Source organism: Echiichthys vipera (assembly GCF_963691815.1).
Source record: "Echiichthys vipera genome assembly, chromosome: 7".
In the NCBI taxonomy this organism is placed as follows: Eukaryota; Metazoa; Chordata; class Actinopteri; order Perciformes; family Trachinidae; genus Echiichthys; species Echiichthys vipera.
The window spans coordinates 29385851-29407657 of record NC_139832.1 but is presented as its reverse complement, the minus strand read 5'-3'; the positions used below and the strand labels follow the sequence as shown (position 1 = coordinate 29407657).

The 21807-nt window shown below is 39.1% G+C and overlaps 1 protein-coding gene across 1 annotated transcript; it reads right to left on the bottom strand.

The window, feature by feature from the left end:
* Window positions 1-10455: 10455 nt before the first annotated feature.
* On the bottom strand, window positions 10456-21286 carry syt19 (synaptotagmin XIX). Its single transcript, XM_083916213.1, has 7 exons — window positions 21097-21286; window positions 18831-18950; window positions 16364-16549; window positions 14679-14828; window positions 14387-14506; window positions 11780-11891; window positions 10456-11677 (listed from the first exon to the last, which is right to left on the bottom strand). Exons 1-7 carry the CDS (start codon window positions 21283-21285, stop codon window positions 11370-11372), a joined length of 1185 nt encoding a protein of 394 aa, XP_083772339.1. The 5' UTR covers window position 21286; the 3' UTR covers window positions 10456-11369.
* Between the last annotated feature and the right edge of the window lie 521 nt (window positions 21287-21807).

The following is a 21807-nucleotide window of genomic DNA, read 5'->3' as shown; positions in this document are numbered from 1 at the left end:
AGACAGCTACAGGAGGAAGCTGGAGCATAAACTCCAGCAGAACAACTTAAAGGACGTGTGGAGCGGCATGAGGAGCATCACTGGCTATAAACCATCTGGTAGCCAGACGGTAGGAGGTGGTACTGAACGTGCCAATGAGCTAAACCTCTCTCCACCCCCACCAACACACACAGCAGACAGACCTTCACTGCAGAGCAGGTGAGGAAGGAGCTGTGCAGACTCCGCCCAGGCAAGGCAGCGGGTCCCGACGGTGTCAGCCCGAGGGTCCTAAAAACATGTGCGATCCAGCTGTGTGGAGTCCTGCAGTACATCTACAACCTCAGCCTGAGTCTCGAGAAGGTCCCTGTGCTGTGGAAGACATCCTGCCTGGTACCAGTACCAAAGAAGGTGCGTCCCAGCACCTCCGAAGACTACAGACCGGTGGCGCTGACGTCGCACCTGATGAAGTCCCTGGAGAGGCTGGTTCTTTCACTTCTTAGGCCCCTGGTCAGCTCATCACTGGACCCTCTACAGTTTGCCTACCAGCCGAGACTAGGTGTGGAGGATGCTATCATCTTCCTGCTCAACCGTGCCTGCGCCCACCTGGACAGAGCGGGGACCACAGTGAGAATCTTGTTCATGGACTTCTCCAGTGCGTTCAACACCATCCGGCCTGCTCTGCTGGGACGGAAGCTGACGGCGATGCAGGTGGACCCTCCCCTGGTTTCCTGGATTACGGATTACTTGACGGGTCGACCACAGTATGTCAGACTGCAGGACGGAGTGTCTGACACTGTGGTCAGCAGCACTGGAGCTCCACAGGGTACTGTTCTTTCCCCATTTCTGTTCACCCTGTACACCTCAGACTTTCAGCTCCTCTCTGAGTCCTGCCACCTGCAGAAGTTTGCTGACGATTCTGCAATTGTTGGCTGTGTCAGTGAGGGGAAGGAGGAGGAGTACAGGGGCGTTGTGGACTCCTTTTGTCGACTGGTGTGCAGCTAATCACCTGACTCTAAACGCCACCAAGACTAAGGAGCTAGTGGTGGATTTCCGCAGGAGCAAATCTGCCCCCACACCCATCTCCATCAACGGCGTGACTGTGGATGTTGTCCAGGATTAAAAATATCTTGGAGTATACCTGGAAAACAAACTGGACTTTTCCAAGAACACTGAGGCTGTTTACAAGAAGGGCCAGAGTCGTCTCTATTTCCTGAGGAGGCTCCGGTCATTCAATGTATGTAACACCATGCTGAGGATGTTCTACCAGTCAGTGGTAGCCAGTGCCATCTTCTTTGCTGTTGTGTGCTGGGGCAGCAGACGCAAAGAGGATCAGTAAGATCATCAGGAAGGCTGGCTCCGTCCTGGGAGTCAAACTGGACTCTTTGGTGGCGGTGTCTGAGAGGCGGATGCTGTCTAAACTGCCCAGCATCCTGGACAATAACTCTCACCCTCTCCACCAGCTGCTGACCTCCAGCAGAAGCACATTCAGCCATAGACTTATTCTCCCCCGGTGTAATACTGAACGCCGGAGGAAGTCTTTTCTTCCGGCGGCCATCAAACTTTATAATTCATCTCCCCCTGGTCAGGTAAGGAACAGTGGAGACACTGTATCCTGAAAATTTCACTTTGTCACTTTATATCATCACTGCACCACTTTATTCAGTTGTACTGTCACTTAGTTCAGTAAGTAATGCTGCTATACTACACTGTCACTTTATACCACCACTACATCACTTATTTGTGGTACTGTAACTTACTGCTGCTACACTTTACACTGTCTCTTTATATCACCACTACATCACTTTATTTATTATTAATGGTACTGTAACTATCTGCGGATACACTTACTGTGCTTTAGGACATGCTGCTACATTTCAGTGTGGTTTACTGTAACTTACTTCTGTACGAAATGCTGCTACACTCCACTGTGCCATACTGTCACTTAGTTCTGTAGGAAATGCTGCTACATTTGCTGCTACATTTCTAACATTTTTAACACTTATAACTTATCGCTCCTTCTCACTTATCTAGTTTGTACTTATTTTATTTCAATCTGCTGCTAAACCGCACAGCGTGTATTGTTGTATATTGTATATACATACGCTTAACCACGATGTCTGTTGCACTCTGTCACACTTGGTTCATTGCTTGATTTATCTGACGTTAGCTTTATTTTGATTTGATTTATGTTTATGCTTATTGTTACTCTGATCCTTTTCCACCTTTGTATTGAAACTGTTGCAAAATAATTTCCCTCGGGATAAATAAAGCTTCTTGAATCTTGAAACTTGAATCTATTGCGCTATAAATGCTTTGTGAAGGAGGACCTTGGTGCTCTTTCTGCCTCAGTGGTCACAGCAACAGCATCTAAAGTTGACAACTCGTTAACTTTATATATTTTTTGGCTTAGAGCTACATCAAATCCAACTGCTAGGTAACCTAGCCCAGCTTGCTGACGTTAGCTAAGAACTACTGTACATTATCAAAACAATTAAACATGGACTTACCAGGGAGGGATGCATAGGCGTCATCTCTCTGTTTTCTCTTCTTCTGTTTTTCAGATTCATGTTTTCTCTGACTTCTTTATTTATGCCTCAACATTCACAGATTAATAAAGCAGCCTAAATATGGCTACTTCAAGTTCAAGCAAAAGGCTGCACAAAGCAAACTCCCATGGGAAAAGAAGAGAGTCACAGACTTTGAAGGCTGTACCATTTCAGAGAAGCTGGGGGGGCTATCTTTATATATTAGGTAAAAACATCTAATTCACCTGCATTAAGTGATATGGTACACAATTAAAAAAAACTTGGGCCTGTTCATAATTAATTTACATATTTTTGGAAATGTTCTAATTATTTGATTGCATTTTTTTATTAACCTTAATTTTGGGGGGCCCGCCAGGTACTTGGAGCCCTACACGCTTTGCGTACTATGCATATGGGGAGCGGCGACTGTACCGTATTTCTCTGTTAATAGTCCATACACAAAAAAATTTGTCTTGATAGCTTATTTGATATGTGCAAGTGTCGATAAAGACCATGGGATTATTTTGTGCTGGAATTTCACTTTAACTCCAGATTTTTTTTATCTCATACTGGTTTACAGTATGGAGAGGTTTGACTGATTTTGACAACCAATTGTTGTCCACTGTCTCTTACAACAAATTTACTGATACACATGAGTATTTTCTAAAACTTCAAATTAGTTATGCACCAATTTACGTTTTGTGAAAGAAATTCTCTGGAGTCTTCAGTGTTTCTCAAATCATATCTTTACTAAATACTGCTGCAGACAGGAGAGATCAGACCAACAGCCGGGTCTCTATCATCTCTCTCTCTCCTCCAGTCACTTCAACATTTAAAGCCATGACATCAAAAGGTCCTTACAAACACAAGGCACATCAAAGCAATCAAAAACATACTACCCCATATTTATGACCCCAGTGGGTGTTATCAGTGTTTACGACCCCTCTTTGTTACCATTTGCAAACCCCATGTGACTCCTATCCACAATCCCCCAGCACTTATTCTCAGCCTGACTGTTATGCTAATCAAGGATTTACAATCATAGATTAATAAGGTAGGTCATCTTTGGTTATTTCTCACATTCCCCCCTTTTGACACAAAGTGTCAAATAATTTTTTGGAAATAACACAATATCATCAACTAACTCTTTCTTTGACTACACACTAAAAACATTAGTAGAGATTCACTCTTAACTCTCCGAATATGACAAGGAAAAATAAAAACAACGAAAAACATTATAACAAACACAATTCTATTCACACTGTTTCTTCATCTGAGCCACTATATAGGTTTCTTTGCTTTATTTTGCCTCATTCGATGCCATGGATGCCATTTTCTTCTCTCTTCCATGTCCTGGTGTCAGAGGTTACTAGCACTTAACACACCGTCGGAAACAGTCTTTACCACTGTCCCATGTTCTTCTTTAGCACCATCATCTGCAATGGCATTGCCCTGTGAAAACTGAGTTTTTATAGTCAGCGTGAACTCTTTTAACTGTAAACAGGTAAAAGTGTTAGAGACAAAAGGTTAAGAACAAAAGGTTTTCCTGTAGGAGTGAGAATGCCACAGTTTTTCCCAGAGTGTGAAAGTTAGGGACAATATTAAAGCATATTGTGACTCTGACACTGTATCATCTGTTGCCCCTGGAAAGAAAAGTACAGATTAAGACAAATAACTCTTTGCTTTAGCAGACGAGTTATTTGGCAGTTTAGTTCAAAGGCAAACACAGAAAGAGCAGTTAGATGGACTCCTCGCAGAACCATCTATGAAGAAAAACAGAATTATCGTTAGACACTATGTATCAAACAATGCTTCCCATGGTTATGATCCACTGTTAAACATTTCCATTCAAGAATGGTTCTCCATCTTCAGCTGTAGGATCAAAAGCTCAAAAATTAAGACAGTACAGCGCTTCAGGCTGACATTAAACATTAGTGTGACAATGAGTATCATGCATAACGTGCACACTTCGAAAATACAATAGGGTCAGATGTTAGTGTTTGTTAATCGACATAAAACTACTGACACAATTATCATGCGAAAATTAAAAAGAAACAATCAGAGCTCGATCAGTTAGGTCATTTTAAGTCAGTAGAGGCTGTTTGCCTCAGCAGTCACAGTCTAAAAAGTCAGTCATTGGCCAAGTTTCTTTAAACAGGGTTTGGGAGATCTCCACAAATACATAAAATTATCCATAAGTGGCAATAGAATTTAATCTATTTATTTATTTATTTTTTAACAACCCATCCAGTTCCTATGGATGCAGTCAGGACCCACTTATTATCATTATTAATAATATTATCCTTATTATTATTGTTATATCTAATGCTTAAAATTTGCAAAAACAAGACGTATGTTTCTGAAAACTTCACCATCGCTATGGCAGTTTTTTAAACCAGGTTTTCCCAGAAAACTGTACCATTAATTCCAAAAATTAAAATACCATTGAGAGTGAAAGCAAAAAACCCAGAATAATGTGTCAGGATTTACAGTGATGCATCAATATTGCATTTTCTAAAATCAATCACCAGAAAGTCAAACCTGTGACATCTATGATGCCTATTTAGGTAAAATGGGAGGTATATTTGAGACATTTCACAATGGCATGCTTGTTTTATAAGAAATAATCAGTGTCGCTTTCAATAACTTGAATTTTTTCTTATGTGAGCTAAAAAAGATTTTGTCTGGGCATAGTAATCAAAACCTTAACTTTCTGTGTCTAATGATCAACTCTCACTGCAAAACCCTAATTTTCCCTATTGACACCAATACTTATTCTTAATAAATGTTCCTATATGTATATGCAAGTGTATGTATGTGTTGAACATTAACATCCTGTTCATTCTAAGTTCAACTAACGTGTCATCTAGTGTGGATGTTTTATCTTTAATTTCTAATTTGTGATTTTCAAATGCTCTGACCTTCCTCCGCTGTCTGTATGGGCTGTTCATTGGGGAACGATGAAAAAACACGCAACCAGGACTTCTCTGGATCTTCAGCATTGAGCCATTGTCCCAGTCTCCTTCTTTCTCTCCTTCTGATGTTGTCTCGATGAGGCAATCTTTGTCCAGGATTCTGTGCCTCATTCTGCTTGTATAGTGAACCAAATGGCCAGCCGAATGTTGCCCCATCGGAGTTCACACCTCTCTCGCTCCCCCTCCTTGCAATCTTTTAGTTCCTCTGGCTGCCACGTCCTGAACACAAGCTCTTCAGTGTTCAATTCAACTGAACATCTGGTGCCGTGGACATCCATTTCCTTTTCTTCAGGCCAGTAGTCGAAAAGAAGTTGCTGTTTGGAGAGAGAACTTTCTGGAGAAGCAAAGTTATCTTCTCTTTGTTTCAGTCTGTTTTCCTCCGTCACTGGTTTTGTGACAACTGACACATCAGATGCAGGTTCAGTCTCCCCTCCCCCTCATTGTCAGAGTCCTTCTGGGAATATGCTAATGGGCTTGATGGAGGGCTGCATGGCCTGGAGACAGCATGAGGAGGCCCTGTCTTTTATCCCTAATCTCTGCTCCTCATCATCATTCACTTCTCTTTCTGTCACACATACTTATTTCTTTAATTTCTTGTCTTTCTATAACTGAGTTTGCTTTCCTCCTATCTTTCCCTACTCGCTGTCCCTTTCTCTCTCATATCTTTACCCTCTTCACTATATATGTACCTAATATGTGCCTAATAAAAGACGAAAAAACAACAAACAAAAAAAAAAAAAACTCTTAGTCTAGTAATGCCAAAATGGAAGCTCTCAACCACATTAACCCATTTATCTGCTATAAATTTAGCAGGATCTGTAAAAATTTCCCATTTTGTTTCCCATTTTTCTGTTGACCCACTGGGATGTGCTTTTACTTTCAATGGGCTTATTGTTCACTCAGACAGATTTCACACATGCTGATCTTTCCATCCGAACATGGTTAGATCTTATCACACATACACTAACTTTGGATAATCTTTCAGCCAGGTGGTTTATACGACACATTCGTTCAGAGCAACGCACCGTTTAATATCCAAACTGGATATTTAGACACTGAAATGAGTTACCCCAAAGTTTATTTTTTCTTACCACATTCATACGCCGGTTTTATTGTAGTTGGGAATCCCTACACTCATGCAAATTATATTGGCATTTCAAAAATTTCTACTCCTTTAAATAATTGATTCAGAAATCATTCATTTTTCTCCCTAAATGCTTGTGTATTTTCCAAAACACTTCTCTCATTTGTTAGGTTGCACCAACCTCTCACAACACATTATATTCATTTATGTCTATTCAAGACATCACTTATATAGCTTTAAGTGCATATATATTTATTAAACTAGTCTACAAAATAAAATTACACAGAAAATATGAAGACGGTCCAATCTCCAAACGGGACTCATTGGACCTTGATATTCAACCCTACAGGATTTATAGAATATCAGACAGCAGACCACATTGTCTCGAACTGTCACCTAGGATACCTCGCCTTCTCAGAGCCTCAAAATCACACAGAAAATGAAACTAGTCTTCAAAATCACAAAGGACATATAAAGACGATCCGACCTCTACAAATAGACTCGTCGGACCTTATATACAAACTCACAGGAATTACAGAATATCTTGACAGCAGACCACACACAGGTTCTCGAACTGTCGCCTAGGTTTACCTCCTTCTTTTGAGCTTCAAAAACCCCACAAGTAAATGAAGCTTGTCTTCAAAATTACACACGAGATATGATCTAAAAAACCACTGTACTCACGTTTAAAATGGATGGAGCGTCTGCTGTCCAGCACCCGTTCCTGACATCAGGCGGAATCCTGTCCTCCTTTGGTGGAGCGGAATTTTTCCTTACCGGTTTAACCTTCAGTCAGAACTCAGGCCTGATCAGCAGAACGTCCATCCCATCCTCGTCGCCAAAATGTGAAAGAAATTCTCTGGAGTCTTCAGTGTTTCTCAAATCATATCTTTACTAAATACTACTGCAGACAGGAGAGATCAGACCAACAGCCGGGTCTCTATCATCTCTCTCTCTCCTCCAGTCACTTCAACATTTAAAGCCATGACATCAAAAGGTCCTTACAAACACAAGGCACATCAAAGCAATCAAAAACACACTACCCCATATTTATGACCCCAGTGGGTGTTATCAGTGTTTACGACCCCTCTTTGTTACCATTTGCAAACCCCATGTGACTCCTATCCACAATCCCCCAGCACTTATTCTCAGCTTGACTGTTATGCTAATCAAGGATTTACAATCATAGATGAATAAGGTGGGTCATCTTTGGTTATTTCTCACAGTTTATATGTCAGCTCTTCAATGTTTAAGATTTGGAATGTGCTAAAGTTTTTACTCTTTTTCAAGCATGGGACCAGCATCCCCTCCCATTTTGCAGTTGATGGAGCATACTTGAGGTCCCCTCAGCCGACCCATCAGTCAGTGTTGGTGTGCATTGGTGGTCTTTTCAGTCAAGCACGGCAGTTTGTCATTGTTGCCAGAAGTGAAGGTTGCCATTCCACTGCATGATGACAGCCTAACCTGTGCCCTGGATAAGCTCTGCAAGTTTTTTCTTGGTATGCAATAATGCTTATCTTTGTCATCTTGCTTCAGTTTTACCTTTCTCATGCATATCTCTGACTTGCCAGTGTCTAAGACAACGAGACAATCCAAAGTGATGGAGCTCATCGGCAAGCTTCAGGCCCCCACGGAAATAAGGAAACTTCTCTGGCATCTACAGTGTGACAGATATTACAATTGACATGTGTAATGTGAGTTTTTAATATGTGTAATTTATAAATTATAATCTTTATTAGGGCAACCATGAATCCTGTATTTCCTGTGTAATACTACATGAGACCGCCTGCTGTATGTTACCTCATCCTAAGATTAAAATGATTGCCCATTTTGTGTGTACATTACTGAATAGTCCTGTAATATGAGTGTGACTACAACATAACATGAGTTAACTCCAAAGAATGCAGAGACATTGTGTTCCCCTAAGCAATTTCAGTCAAAAGCAACTTGACTTTGTTATTTGTCTAGGAAGACGTATCACCTCTCATCCCAGAGGCTTCCCCAGTTAATGTACGCATCTGACCAACTAACTGGTGTGGAGATCCTGAAATTGCTTTGGGGATAATGACGACCCGGACAAATGAGAGCATTCACAGGAAGAGGCATTGTGAGCTATACATCGTGCCTCTGTTACATAGGACATGACCAATCATTATTACATACATTATATGCTCTTTGGAAAATCGTAGAAAATCGTGTGCTGATGAGTTTGAAGGAAATGCTCTGTTCTTAAATGGACGTCATCCAGCTGAGCTCTTGCCTTTTGTCCTTATCTGTGTTTTTCCTCCTCCTTAAAGGGAGAATCATTTCAAGACTCAGGGTCACACTATCAGTCTTGTGCAGGAGACTGCAGGAGTGAACTTTTTTTGTCTGCAGAGAAAAAATACTTTAGCATTAAAAACCACGGGGAAAAAAATTATCCTGTTTGTCAATCTTTATCTAACAGATTCTTTCCCAGGACAACGGGTAGTGCACTCTTAATCTGACGGTCAGGACTATTATCTACAGTCAAAAAATGCGTGTTCCCAATGCTTTTTTTTTTTTTTTTTTTATTCTCAGAACTCTAGAAAAAAAAGAAAAGTTTATTGATCACCTAGGGGCAACACTTCGAAAAGGACATTTCAGAAATGTAGTGTGTTTCTCACACAGTAACTTTGATTGACAAACATACAGAACAGGGACAGATGCTGTAATAACAGCAGACACGGATGAACCAATCTTTGGAGGAATAGTTCATATCATCCCACGGGTAGAAAAAAGCACCACTAGCTTTGTACAGTTTGTTCAGTTTGCGTTATTTGATGTCCACTTTCATGCTGTTTCTGATTGGGTAAGTAACCATATTCAGTCACTTCCACACACGTTCAAAATACCCTCCCCCTGCTTCCATTTGGAGTGGTGGAGTCATGTTGTTTCTCTCAGCCAATCTGGGGAGATCAAGCTAACTGACAGATATTGACATCATTTCATTTCATCACTTGTTACACAAGTAACGGTCAAATTATTGCCAAATAAGAAGTAAATAAACAATGAAATTGGCACAGAAATTGTAAATAAATAACAACATGTGCATGCACTTTCTAAAAAAACAAACAAAAAGTGTTTTATTTTTAACCATGATCCTTTTGGCTGCTGATATTTTATTTGTTCTTTGGAATTATTTGTATTCATCAACTATTTATGATTTATTTACATTTTTTTGATCAATTATAAAGTTTCACATGTTTCACACGTTATTATTTTTTTATAATTTCCGTGCCAATTTTATTATGTATTTACTTTTTATTTGGCAATATTTTGAGTGTTACTTGTGTAACAAGTGGGCTTGTTATTGGTTCCAGAAACTGTTCGGAACTGTTTGTTATGTGTATGTGTATTTTTTGAACATGTGTTTTTATTGTAATCAATGTTCCTTGCAGTTTGTGTGTGTTTTTCTCATATTTTTTAAAATTCACTCTGTCATTTTTTTACCCGAGGCAGGCAAGTGCTCATATACAGTAACTTCATTGTCCTTGATTTGCAAATGCATTCATACATTCATCTTCAACCGCTTGTCCCTAAAAATATTGATCATTTTTTACAAAAAGAAATGTCCTGTAACACCCCCAATTAGCTCTCTGAGCTTAAAATTTAGAATTTCCAAAGATTTCAATGAGTGCCCTTTAAAGGGCTAAAATAGTTTTAAGTGGTACAAATACCTTCGGATTTGTCTGGTTTTATACCGCTACATTTGTATACTTCTTTTAGGGGAAATTAGATGTATATCAACCCCAGATGTAAAGTTCTGTAGTCCTGATGATTTTCGAAATGAAAGGTTCACTAAATGACAAGATAAATACATTTCTTAAAACATGTGGTTTTAAGTGTTTTTTTTAAATATGGTGGCATATTTATTCATTGTACGATAGATGACATTTCCTATTACTGTAATTTTCCACAACACATATATGTGTTAATACACATTATTTCATGTAAACATATAACTGTGTTAATTATTAACACATTATTACACATATATGTGTTAATCTATCTTACACAGACAGTGTGTTATATTCTTTACACATTTAATGTGTCAAAATTAACACAAGCGTTTCAACTCAATAATAAGTAGAAATTTTACCACGGGTTGTGTAAGTTTTCACAAATCCCTGTTAAGAGTGTAGTTTGATGCTTCAACCTAACGAAGTTAACCTAACCGAACTGCAAAAATAATAAGTCAGCTATATTTTAAGAATTGTTTGTTGGAAACAGATGTAAGTCTCCTGAGTAATAATCCAGTGCTTAACCCACTCACCCATAGTTACCTTCCTTTATCCTGCACTTTTATCACTCTGTCTACTACTAGAGGGCAGTGGGTGATGGGTCAAATGTAAATAGCCAAGTCACTGCCGTCCTTTGGCTGTTATAGGCAACAGAGAAAACTGGTGAAGGTCTCAATTTTTAAGTTTCGTAATGTGTGTGCCCATTGGCAATACAGAACTACTAATACACATAAAATATTACACACATGACCTTCAAGGATAAATATAATAGTCACACAAACAAAACAGTTATGCACTGAATGAGTGCAGTAAGTGCAAAAAACAAAACTAATCATCAACAATAAGGAGTGCAAATGTCACATATTCAGAGCTCTTTCAATAAGGTGTCAATTGGGCAATCACTCTTCTCAGTGGCAGAAAGTCCTTTCTACCATTACGGTGTCAGAAGAAAGAGGAGTCCACATCTGACTTGTACTTTATCATGTTACTGAGCCCTAAAAACTGACAAACCAGGAAGTGCAGGAGCATATCCATGAGATATTAATCAGATCAGTAGGCCATGCCACTTTGCTACTGGCTGGCGGACTGAATGCATCATTAGGCTCCAGTGCTTGTCTTCTGAATTCTGCTCCTTTCCCACAGTTAACTGTCCAAACAGATGTTTGGTTGATTTCCCAGTCATGTGAGTCTCATAAACAGAAACCAATATTTTACACTGCTCCAGAGGAAACTCTGGCAGGGAGAACATGAGGACCTCATTGAAGACAGTTACAAGGCAGCGGGCCACTGCAGAGGTTTTCTGGTAACTCAACTTGCATTGGTTGTACTGCACACTGATCCTGGCGTACAGGGCTGTACAATAGAGAGAAGGCAAATCAGGAACTGTAAGTTATACTGTACAGTATGAGTGACAGCTGTATGTTAATGGATTTATGTAATAAGAGTGTTATGTACCTGCATCTGAGGACATATCAGTGATGACTGTTCTGACCTTTAGCAATCCAACCTCAAGCCTCTGAGAAGTGGGAAGAAACTTTAAAGACAGAAGCACCTCTCCCACAAGATCCTGTCCAAAAAGTGGGAGGACAACACAAGATTCTATAAGTTAGAAAGAAATATGGAGATTGTTGCAGGACCATAAATAACAGCATTTAACAAAACAAATGAAAGAAATAAGTAACATTAAAGATGTTATTGCTAGCGTAAACAGATACATTTTCTTAATTTAGGGATGGTTGTGGGATTTACAGAAAATGAAAGTAAACAATGTTCAAACATTACAGAACTAACCTGCCAAGCTAAATTAAATAATAATGAACACAATATGCTTCAGAAATTAAATATCATATTAAAAATAATCAAATGCAAATCTGCAAATGAAAAAGATTGTCCGGCCATTCGGGCGTTGGGTCGTCTGTGGTTTTGGCTCGACTGGGTCATAAACAGTACACTAAAATATGCTTCTGAAAACAATTTTAGAGAAATAGGCAATACAGTATCATCATTTGATTCATATTTGATCAGCGCTGCCTAGTTGCACAGATCTGAGCAGTCATTGACACTGCGTCAAAGACTCATTAGTTATCTTCGGCCAGTCTCGGTGGAATCTAGCAGATGCCATTAGGTATCATACTGCTGTCAGGATATAGTAAGAAATTCAGCAAATATGAAAAAAAAATCATAGAAAGTTTCCAATGTCAGTTTTAATCCCAAAATGTTAATAATTTTCACTAGTACGTTATTAACGTGTTCAGCACTTTGGTTGACCGTTGGTTTGTTAAAGTTTGAGTAAGTATACAAATGCTTAAAGATGCTATGTGTAACATATGGCCAGAATTTTAGTTTAAACATTTAAATATTACAATCTCTATATTGTATTGTAGATAGATATTGTGTTCAAATTCCCACCGAAAATCAAAGCGAAAAATTGAAATTACAGGCTGAACGTGTAGCAGCATGACCATGAAGGGAAGGCCGGCATTTTCTACCTAGATAAATTCACTAAATTCGAAGAAATCACTAATAGCAACCAAATTGATAGGATTCCTGTTTCTGCCAACCTCTTCTTTTCCTTTTGTGCTTGTGGTTGTCTCCCTCTGTCTGTTGTTCCCTGCATGTGTCTCCCCTCTTGGTGTGTGTCTGTCTGGAGCTGGAAGGCGTGGTTCCACCCAGCTGTATCCAGTTGCACTGATGACCTGCTCTGCTACTTAAAAGGCCGGATGTTGGACCCATTTGGCGCCAGATTGCTTTCCTCATTTATGTGGTAACTTCTCGTCGGTTGGCTCCCGTTCTTTATTGGATCGATTCTTCGCGTATTGGTTTGTTTGTTGTTTGATTTTTTCTTTGTTCCCTTTTGTTATAGTTTCCTGTGATCCCGTTCCTGTCTACCCTCGACCGTCTTGTCACATTTTGTTTGGTCCTTTGTTTTCTGTATTATTAAATATTCGTTTAAACCGTTCTTTGTGTCCTTTTCTGCATTTGGGTCCGATTCATCGTGTTATTCCCCGCACCGTTCATGACACAAATCCTAGCATTCAGAGCGGAACACAGCTGCACGGTCCACAGGGCTCATGTCTAAATGCATGTACATCATTCTTTGAAACCTTGGGTGTCTTTTAACATGACTATATAACATTATGAAAACATTTATAGGTCAGATAAGACAGAAAGCATAATAGCTTCTCTTAAGTTCACCAGAAAGTCCTTGCTGTGTTGCTCTTAAACACCAGAGGAGGCCAGGTCACTCTGCTCAGAGTGTTAACTCCTTGTTACTCCTGTTACTTATGGTTCAACTTGGCTGTAGCCTGTCTCTATGCAGGCCCCACCAAGGCCTCTGGACAGCTTGTAGCTGGTCTGAGATGATGAGGACAGAGGAGTTGAAGAGGAGATCAAGATCAAGAAAAGAAGTGGAGCACTTTCCAGTTTTATAGACCTAGTGATGTCATAAGTCATGGGTCAGCTTTGACCAATAGTAGCTGAAACCTGGGTGCCCTGAAAGGTTTTCACAGCAAGGTGAGAGCTTTGGGGGTCCTGGGACACATGGCTGGTCAGAAACAGGCGTTTGGCCTTCTCTTTGTCCTGAGAGTCCAAATTAATACAGAAATGATTTTCATCTGAAATTAAATTAATCTGTTGATATGCCGGTTGTACCTACACTATGACATAGAGGTCTGTGTGACCCTCCAAAGATATGCCTCTCCCCATACCCTCACTGACCCACCGCCAAACTGGTCATGCTGAATGATGTTACAGGCAGCATAACGTTCACCACGGCATCTCCAGACTCTTTCATGCCTGTCCCATGTGCTTAATGTGAACCTGCTCTCATCTGTGAAGAGAATGACACAACAATGGTGGACCTGCCAATTCCGGTGTTCTCTCTGGAACTGTTAGCTACCTGTGGTTAAAATGGTTTGCTAATGGAAAACGTCAAATATATTCCAAAAAAATATTGATTGTTGATTGTTAAAGCAGCTGACTATCATTCAAAGGAATTGCTTACAATTTGCACCCCTTATTTGATTGCATATGTGTGTTTGTATATATTATGTGTTTCTGTACCTTCTGGGGTATCATCAGATCCCTTTGTAACTCCACAGGGTAGGAAATGTTGAGCTGCCCTAAAGGAAGCCTCACCTCTCCTAACGATGTGTGTCTGGAGAATTTATCGAAGTCTCTCACCTGAGATGCACACAGACATGATAGACATCAAAAAGATAAACAAGAAAACAGAAATACAAAATAAAGTATTCTCATTTTTTTCTATTTAGATCTAATTTCTTTAACTGACAAAATAATTTCCAATGATATAAATGGTTCTGAAAGTGAGAGAAGCATTTGTGTAGTGTAGAACCTCCATCCTGAGGCTAGTGTGATGAAGCTTCTTATCCTCTTGTAGAATACAGCTGAATTGGTCTCCAAATAAAGGGTTACAACTGCCTTTTACAGTGCGAGTCCGCCACTCCTGCAGCACTGTCCACAGCACAGGTACAGTCCCTTCGCCCTGAGATCGTCACAGCAGTAATCAATGACACATTTATTCAGTACATATACACTGTTCCAAGGCTTTAAATTAAAACCACTGAGCGAAGTGCTTAAATAAAACTACAAGGTAGGCCTAAAAAACAAAAGGAGGAAGAAAAAGCAGTATACAGTGCCTATACGACAAATTCACCATGACGTCACGCCAATGGCACCACTAGTGAACAAACCCTTCTGTGTCATTTGACCAGAGTAAATGGCTTGAATTAGTGGGTGATCTGCACTGAAGTGGAAGTAGAATTTATTTACAAACTTCTAAGCATCTACAAGTGAAGTTTCATATTTGTACATGAGCATTTACATGTCAAATTAGTAAAATAAAGTGACCTTGAGTGAAAGCAGTAAGAACGGGTGACACTCAGTGTGGCACAGGTTTACATTAAAAAGATAAGAAGTTAGACTTTAGTTTAACACCATTAAATTAACTCTAAACATTACACCATCATTTATATTTAGTTACAAAGATAAGAAGTTAGACTTTAGTTTAACACCATTAAATTAACTCTAAACATTACACCATCATTTATATTTGTAGGTGTAACAGAAAGTTTGATTGAATTTAGCCAGAAACTGTTTGTCTGGAGACACAGATCTGTTCTCTGTGAGAAAATGTCTCCACAAACACGATGATGGAGGTTTGTTCCCAGTCTGCCCCCCCAGGCTCCTCCTCCTCCTCCACAGTCTTACGCTCTTCTCTGTAGCACTTTTGACCATGTCCACTCACTTTAACCTCCTCGATAATCAATAAAACCCTACACCTTTTGCTGTATATCAGGAGGGTCAACCCCAAACACAACACCTTTTCATTTTTAACTATGTAAGACTGTTTACAGTCGCAGCTGGATCGCTTCAGGTCAGTGGAAGCTGCTTGCGTTCTGCCACCCGGAAGGATCTGGACGCCTGTTGTTTACAAACATTCTAAAATGCTGTCTAGAGTGTCATGATACCCTATCAAAAGAGCTCCGGGATAAAGTTGTGAATAGGCACAAGTTAGGAAAAATATATAAAAGACTTCAAAGGCTTTAACTCTCCCTCTGAGTACCGTTCAGAGTATTTTCCAGAAGTGGAAGGCATATGGATCCACCCAGACCTGGCCTAGATCGGGCCGCCCCTCCAAACTGGAGGACCGAGCCAGGAAAAGATTGATCAGGGAAGCTACCAAGAGGCGCATGGTGACCTTGAAGGAGTTACAAGTCTTAATGGCAGGCGTCCGTCGATCTTAAAGAAGCCTTTTCTGAAAAAATTTCACACTGACTCTTGTAAAATACATATTGCAGATTCTGATGTCATGTGGCAAAAGGGTATATGGTCAAACTTTTTGGGCTGAACTCTAAGCTCTATGTTTGGCAGAAACCAAAAACAGCACACCACCCAAAACACCCCATCCCTAGAGTGAAGCATGGTGGTGGCAGCATCATTATGTTGTGGGCTTGACAATTAATTTAATGATGTCACTTGTGACACATTGCATCTGGTAACTAATGAAGACAAAATTACCTCCTCATCCGCACAGTCCTCCACTTCCACTCCCTCTGAAACTGCCCACATGAGTCTTAGCTTAACAAATGGCTGGAGGCTGCGCATCTGGCTGGGCTCCAGAAGCCCCTCCACCTTCAAGATGGTGACCACCAGCTGGGACTGCAGTTGGTCATAATAGACGGAAAAATGTAGCGATCCATCAACCTAGTTATGAGAAGGTTTGTGTTAGGGAATACACTAAGCATCTAATGCTGCTGTTGGTATTGCTTGAAAACATGAAAGCACTGTGTTTAAGTGATTAATATTTGTTCAGCTTAATATGAATACATCAATACATCAAACCTGCCTCTCTATGATACATGAATGTATACTTGTAGCCAACAATCAGTGTATTTTATGTAATTCACTTGCACTCAATTTTATTTATAGTGCCGAATCATAACAAAAGTTATCTCAGGACACTTTACAGAGTAGGTGAAGACCACACTCTATGACTTATTTATGATTTACATAGACCCCACAATTCCCCCATAGAGTACGGTGGCAACAAAAACCTTCCCTATAACAGGTATTGTTTTTATCTGTATGTTTCTACGTGAACAACACATCTCCCTCTGTGACAATAAGGACTATCTACCTTAAGCAAACCTAAAGCTTAGTTAATTGAATTTTGCCTTTTTAATGCCAACCTTTGACATGTGCTTCCAAATACAATTAAACCCTTTATTGTATCTAGACTTTTACTCTTCGTCTAGTGTCACCTTGACATCTTTGATTTTTGGTGAAACATCTTGAAAGCTATTGGATAGAGTGGCCTAAAATTTGCTAAAAATACACAAGGTAGACTTTGGTGGTCCCCTCACGGTTCCTTTAGTCTAGCGTCATTGTCCATTTGAAAGTTTAATTGGTCTAATACTTTGGTTTTCCTCCTCCTACTTCTGCCTACCCTTTCTCCTACAAAACTAATGGCATTACCATCAGGTTCAGGGTTACTTTGTGTTTGGTGCTAATTAGTAAATGCCGGCATGATGAACTAAGCTGTTTACTGCCTGGTAAATATTATCTGCTAAACATCAGCATCTTAGTATGCTCACAATGACAATACTAATTCTAATGTTAGAATTTAGATCAAATCACTATTGTGCCTAGGCACAATCTCATAGAGCTGCTAGCATGGCTGCAGTGTGGTTAATACAAAAAAAAAACATCACCAATGTTTCAAAATAGTGTGTTATTTATCAGACATCATAATTTAATGATAATCCTAAGGTACAGTATACCTCCAAACATTATATAAGCTTCCCTTACAACACATTGTGCCTCATGCAAGAAGCGATATACAAACACATTTTCTTGGCAAGCTCTCACACGTGTTATCTTTGCTCTTTATTATATATTTGTTTTATTATTGTGTGAAAGCTGGCAAGCAACATAGAACTGGCTGGCCTTTTTTTTTAAAAGGTAAAGTCCATAGTAAGAAAATTCAGCAAAGTATTACAAATTGGGATGCTGAACAAATGTGTGCTAAAATATATGAAAAGTTGCTGCTGTTGCAACTAGGAGCAGCAGCAGCTTTACACATTGCAGCAGCCACCACAAGGAGCAACTAGCAGATTGCAGCTCTTACATACATTTTATTCATAAAATAATATTGTACGTATATATATATATATATATATATATAGCTGATTTCTGTTTTACTTTACTATGATTTTCTTTTTTTATACATATATAATTTTTGAGGGAGCCCAAACTCAAACTTCCAAACTTCTTGTATTGTTGTCCACATGCAAATAAATAACTTGAAACTTGTTTTAAATTTGAAATAAATAAAACAACATATTATGAATATCATATAATCACATCTAGATTTGTATATATTATTACATTTATATACGAGAATATTATTTGTTTTTTATTTTAATGCAACACCAGTACTGACACTCAATCACACGTTTACTTTAAATTTCTTTAACAGGTCAACAGTTCTATTTCTTCTTACAGCCTTTTTTCGGTGGCATCTCTCCAGTTCTTGGAGATGTGTCATCTGACATGGAACACTTGTCCTTATATAGTGTTAAGGGACGTTACCATATGCTAATAAACAATTATGATCAAAATGGATTCATCATACAGCACAGCTGGGTAGAAGCAGATGTGGATTGTAATAATGTTTGGTGCATCTGAGGTTTTTGGATAACTTATGTTTCCTAAATTTAAGATAAATTTAAGAGAACGGTGCAACCGAGTCCCAATGAGTAGGAAACCGATATCAGACATTGTCGTGGCCTATTCTAGAGATACAAACAAAAACATTGTTGAATGATTGTCACTTGAACAGGATTATAATAATAATAATAATAATAATAATAATAATGATAATAATAATAATAATAATAATAATAACAATAATTATTATTATTATTATTATTATTATTATTATTATTATTATTATTATTATTATTATTATACAGTAGTGTACTACCTTTTTAATGTTGGCTTCCTCTCCTAAGTCTCTGGCTGCCTGGTTGCATCCTGAATAAGGAAATGATGCCTGAGACAGACAGCGACTGAGCCTGCGAACCTCTGTGCTGACATCATCTACCTGGGGAACAGTCAGACATACACACCATTTCTATCAGTGGTGGTTTTATCAACAACTACTGCACCTTCAGCTTTTATTTGACTTGTGATGAGTCCCACCTCTCCTTTGTTTAAACAAGTTAATCTTTATGTACATAGACAATGTTGCCTATTTGGAGCATCTCCGCAGACAACAGGATCTGGGCAAAATAATAGAAACACCTAACAATATGAGGTAAGCTTCAAAATAATATCAAAAAATATAGACAAAATATTTGACTTTTGACAATTAATAACACTGCATCAAAGAGGTGGTCACATTGATTTAGAAGACTGTAAATTATGCTTGTATTGTGTTGAAAAGTGACGCTATTATTTGTCCACACTGAATGTAGCCCTGAACCTTATCCTGATGGCAGTGCAGTCTTTGTCCAACTCTATTTTACCCCGAATTCCAAGATTTATCTATAATTATTATTATTTATCAATACATCAAACATACTGCGCAGGCGTTGATACTTTGGATAGAGGCCCCCATCTTTTTTTTTTACAGCAAGCTATGTGCAGCAGTGTACCTAAAATGTAAACACTGCAGTAACATCTGTTGTTGCATCTCTGAATAACATTCCTGCCAGAACATGTTCAGTTGTGTAGTTTCTGGTTGGTATTATATATATTGGCATTCTGTAACGGTAAAAGGTATGACTATACTCCGTAACTGTCTGTTGATGCTGTTGAATGGCATTGACGCCTGCGCAATAGCAGCATTGATGAGGTCATCACGTCCAGCCGGTATCAACTTGCATTTACCGCTTGTCAGGCTCCAAGTTATGCGTTTGTGTTTCAGTTAGAAGTCCTCCAGCCAATCACTGTTTTGTGAGAAGGTACTAGCAGTTGAGGGGGATGGTGGGAGCGAGGGGTGACGACGAGAAGACAGGCCACTGTTCATTCAAACAACAATGGCAGCTCCTAAAGAGTTATGTTAAGGTGCTGCAATAGCATGGCATTTTTATCACAACTGCACTGAAGGCTTTTCTCAATGGAAAAGAGGATTTGTCTCTTCTCCTGAATGACTTTGTTGGGAGTTTGATTGACAGATGGTTCAGCCAGTCACCTGCCAGTTTGTTGTTGTGAAACAAACCATCTGATGAGGCATGTTCATATTTACCCTGTCTAAACACAATAAAAACTACAAATTGTTTTTACACTCAATCTGACCTTTACGAGTCAGGTGAAAAGAAACAGGCTATCCAATCAAGTTCTCAAACACACCTACCAACACATACAGGATATGAGAAATAAAAAATTCAGAACTTAATAACAAACTACTCTAGAAAATATTGGTACCTGCAGTGGGTGTTATTTGAGTTTTTGAGAGATGAGATGAGTGAGATAAAATAGATATTAGTAGATAAATGTATGCAATAATTGTACGGTGAATGTTGTTTAAAAACAAGTTCATATGCATGTGACATAGCGGGTCACAGGACCTGACCTTAAACACAGGAAGTGTAGATCGTGGGTCAGATGCAACCTGCCGAGTACGATACAGCTACAACAATTGCGTAAATGTTCCAAGGGGTGCACACAATAATTGTTTTGATTACAGTTTTGTAAGATTAAATACATTTCTGTTTAGTTAAGTATGTTGTTTACATATTGTTCATTGTTTTCTGTAGTTTTCAAGGTATCAAAACATCTGTATGAAGCGTGGCCCCTCATTTGGACTACTGCAGCTACAGATGGTATATTGGATTTCCCATACATGAGGGTTGGATGATATAATTAAAAAGTAACAAGTAACAATTATTGCACTGGCTTGAAACTGAATGTGACTGTTAGTTATCATTTTCATAAGCCAGTTTTGATAATTCAGATTCACCTCTCCAAGACACATCCAGGAACAATTTGGGACTGTTCCCAAAGTACTGACTAAATAGCAAAAGCTTCCTCAAACATTTCCATCAAATTCTTTGTTTTAGCTTTTACAGAACAAAGCCACAAAGAACCTCAGACATCTATAGATTTGTTAAAAACCTGATCATAGCTAATATTGTACCTTATGGACAGTGTTTTGAACTCCCTAGCCAACTGATATGATAGAGTGGCCATAGACTATATGATATTTGGTCATAAATGTGTATTATATTTAATAAAATATATCTTACCCTAGTACTTGGAGATCCTGAATAGTTTCCTGCTGTTCTAATCCTCTCACCAGTATCTTGCCTGGGGAACGTGGTGTGTGTCTGTGTGCAGCATCTGACGGTCTGCCACACCAAGATGCCCAGCGCCAGCAGAAGAAAAGTGACCGAGATTCCAAGGATGCAGTACTTGACCACGTCTGAGAACAACATATTCTGCTTTGCAGCAGCCGACAGCAGCCCCACAGGAGCAGGATAGTCCATCAGCATAACCATGACTCTCCAATTCCATGTGGTCTATACATATATCTACAACACAGGAAGACAGACCATGTGAGGTGACTATACTGTAGATCAGAGTTTTCAGTCTCAAGTCTGAGTCCCCTCAGACAAAGGTTTGTTTTTCTTGCATAGTTTTGCTCCCTGGATAATGATGGGATCATGATTTTGTTATTTGATCCCATAGACCCTTAACTATTAAGCCAAGAAAGCCTAATATTGCTGTTTGACCTAACTTCAGAGGACACCATATACATAAAAAAGATATGTATTAGTTTCTGACTCTGGGAAAGTGGGAAAAACTGTACAATTCCCTAAAACTAAGCTATCTCTTAAGTTTCTATAACCAAATCACAAACCTTTAAGCTGTTCTATCTTCTTTTGATAACTTATGTAATATCTTTTCACTTCCATTCACTGAGTCTCCCCTGAAACAGTTTGGACCCTCCCTGGAGA

Coding starts and splice junctions, on each gene's coding strand:
- syt19 (XM_083916213.1), bottom strand. CDS start 21,285: ATGTTGTTCTCAGACGTGGTCAAGTACTGCATCCTTGGAATCTCGGTC. Junction 18,951..21,096: donor CAGGATCTCCAAGTACTAGG/GTAAGATATATT, acceptor ACTGTTCCCCAG/GTAGATGATGTCAGCACAGA. Junction 11,892..14,386: donor ATCTGATGATACCCCAGAAG/GTACAGAAACAC, acceptor CTTTTTGGACAG/GATCTTGTGGGAGAGGTGCT.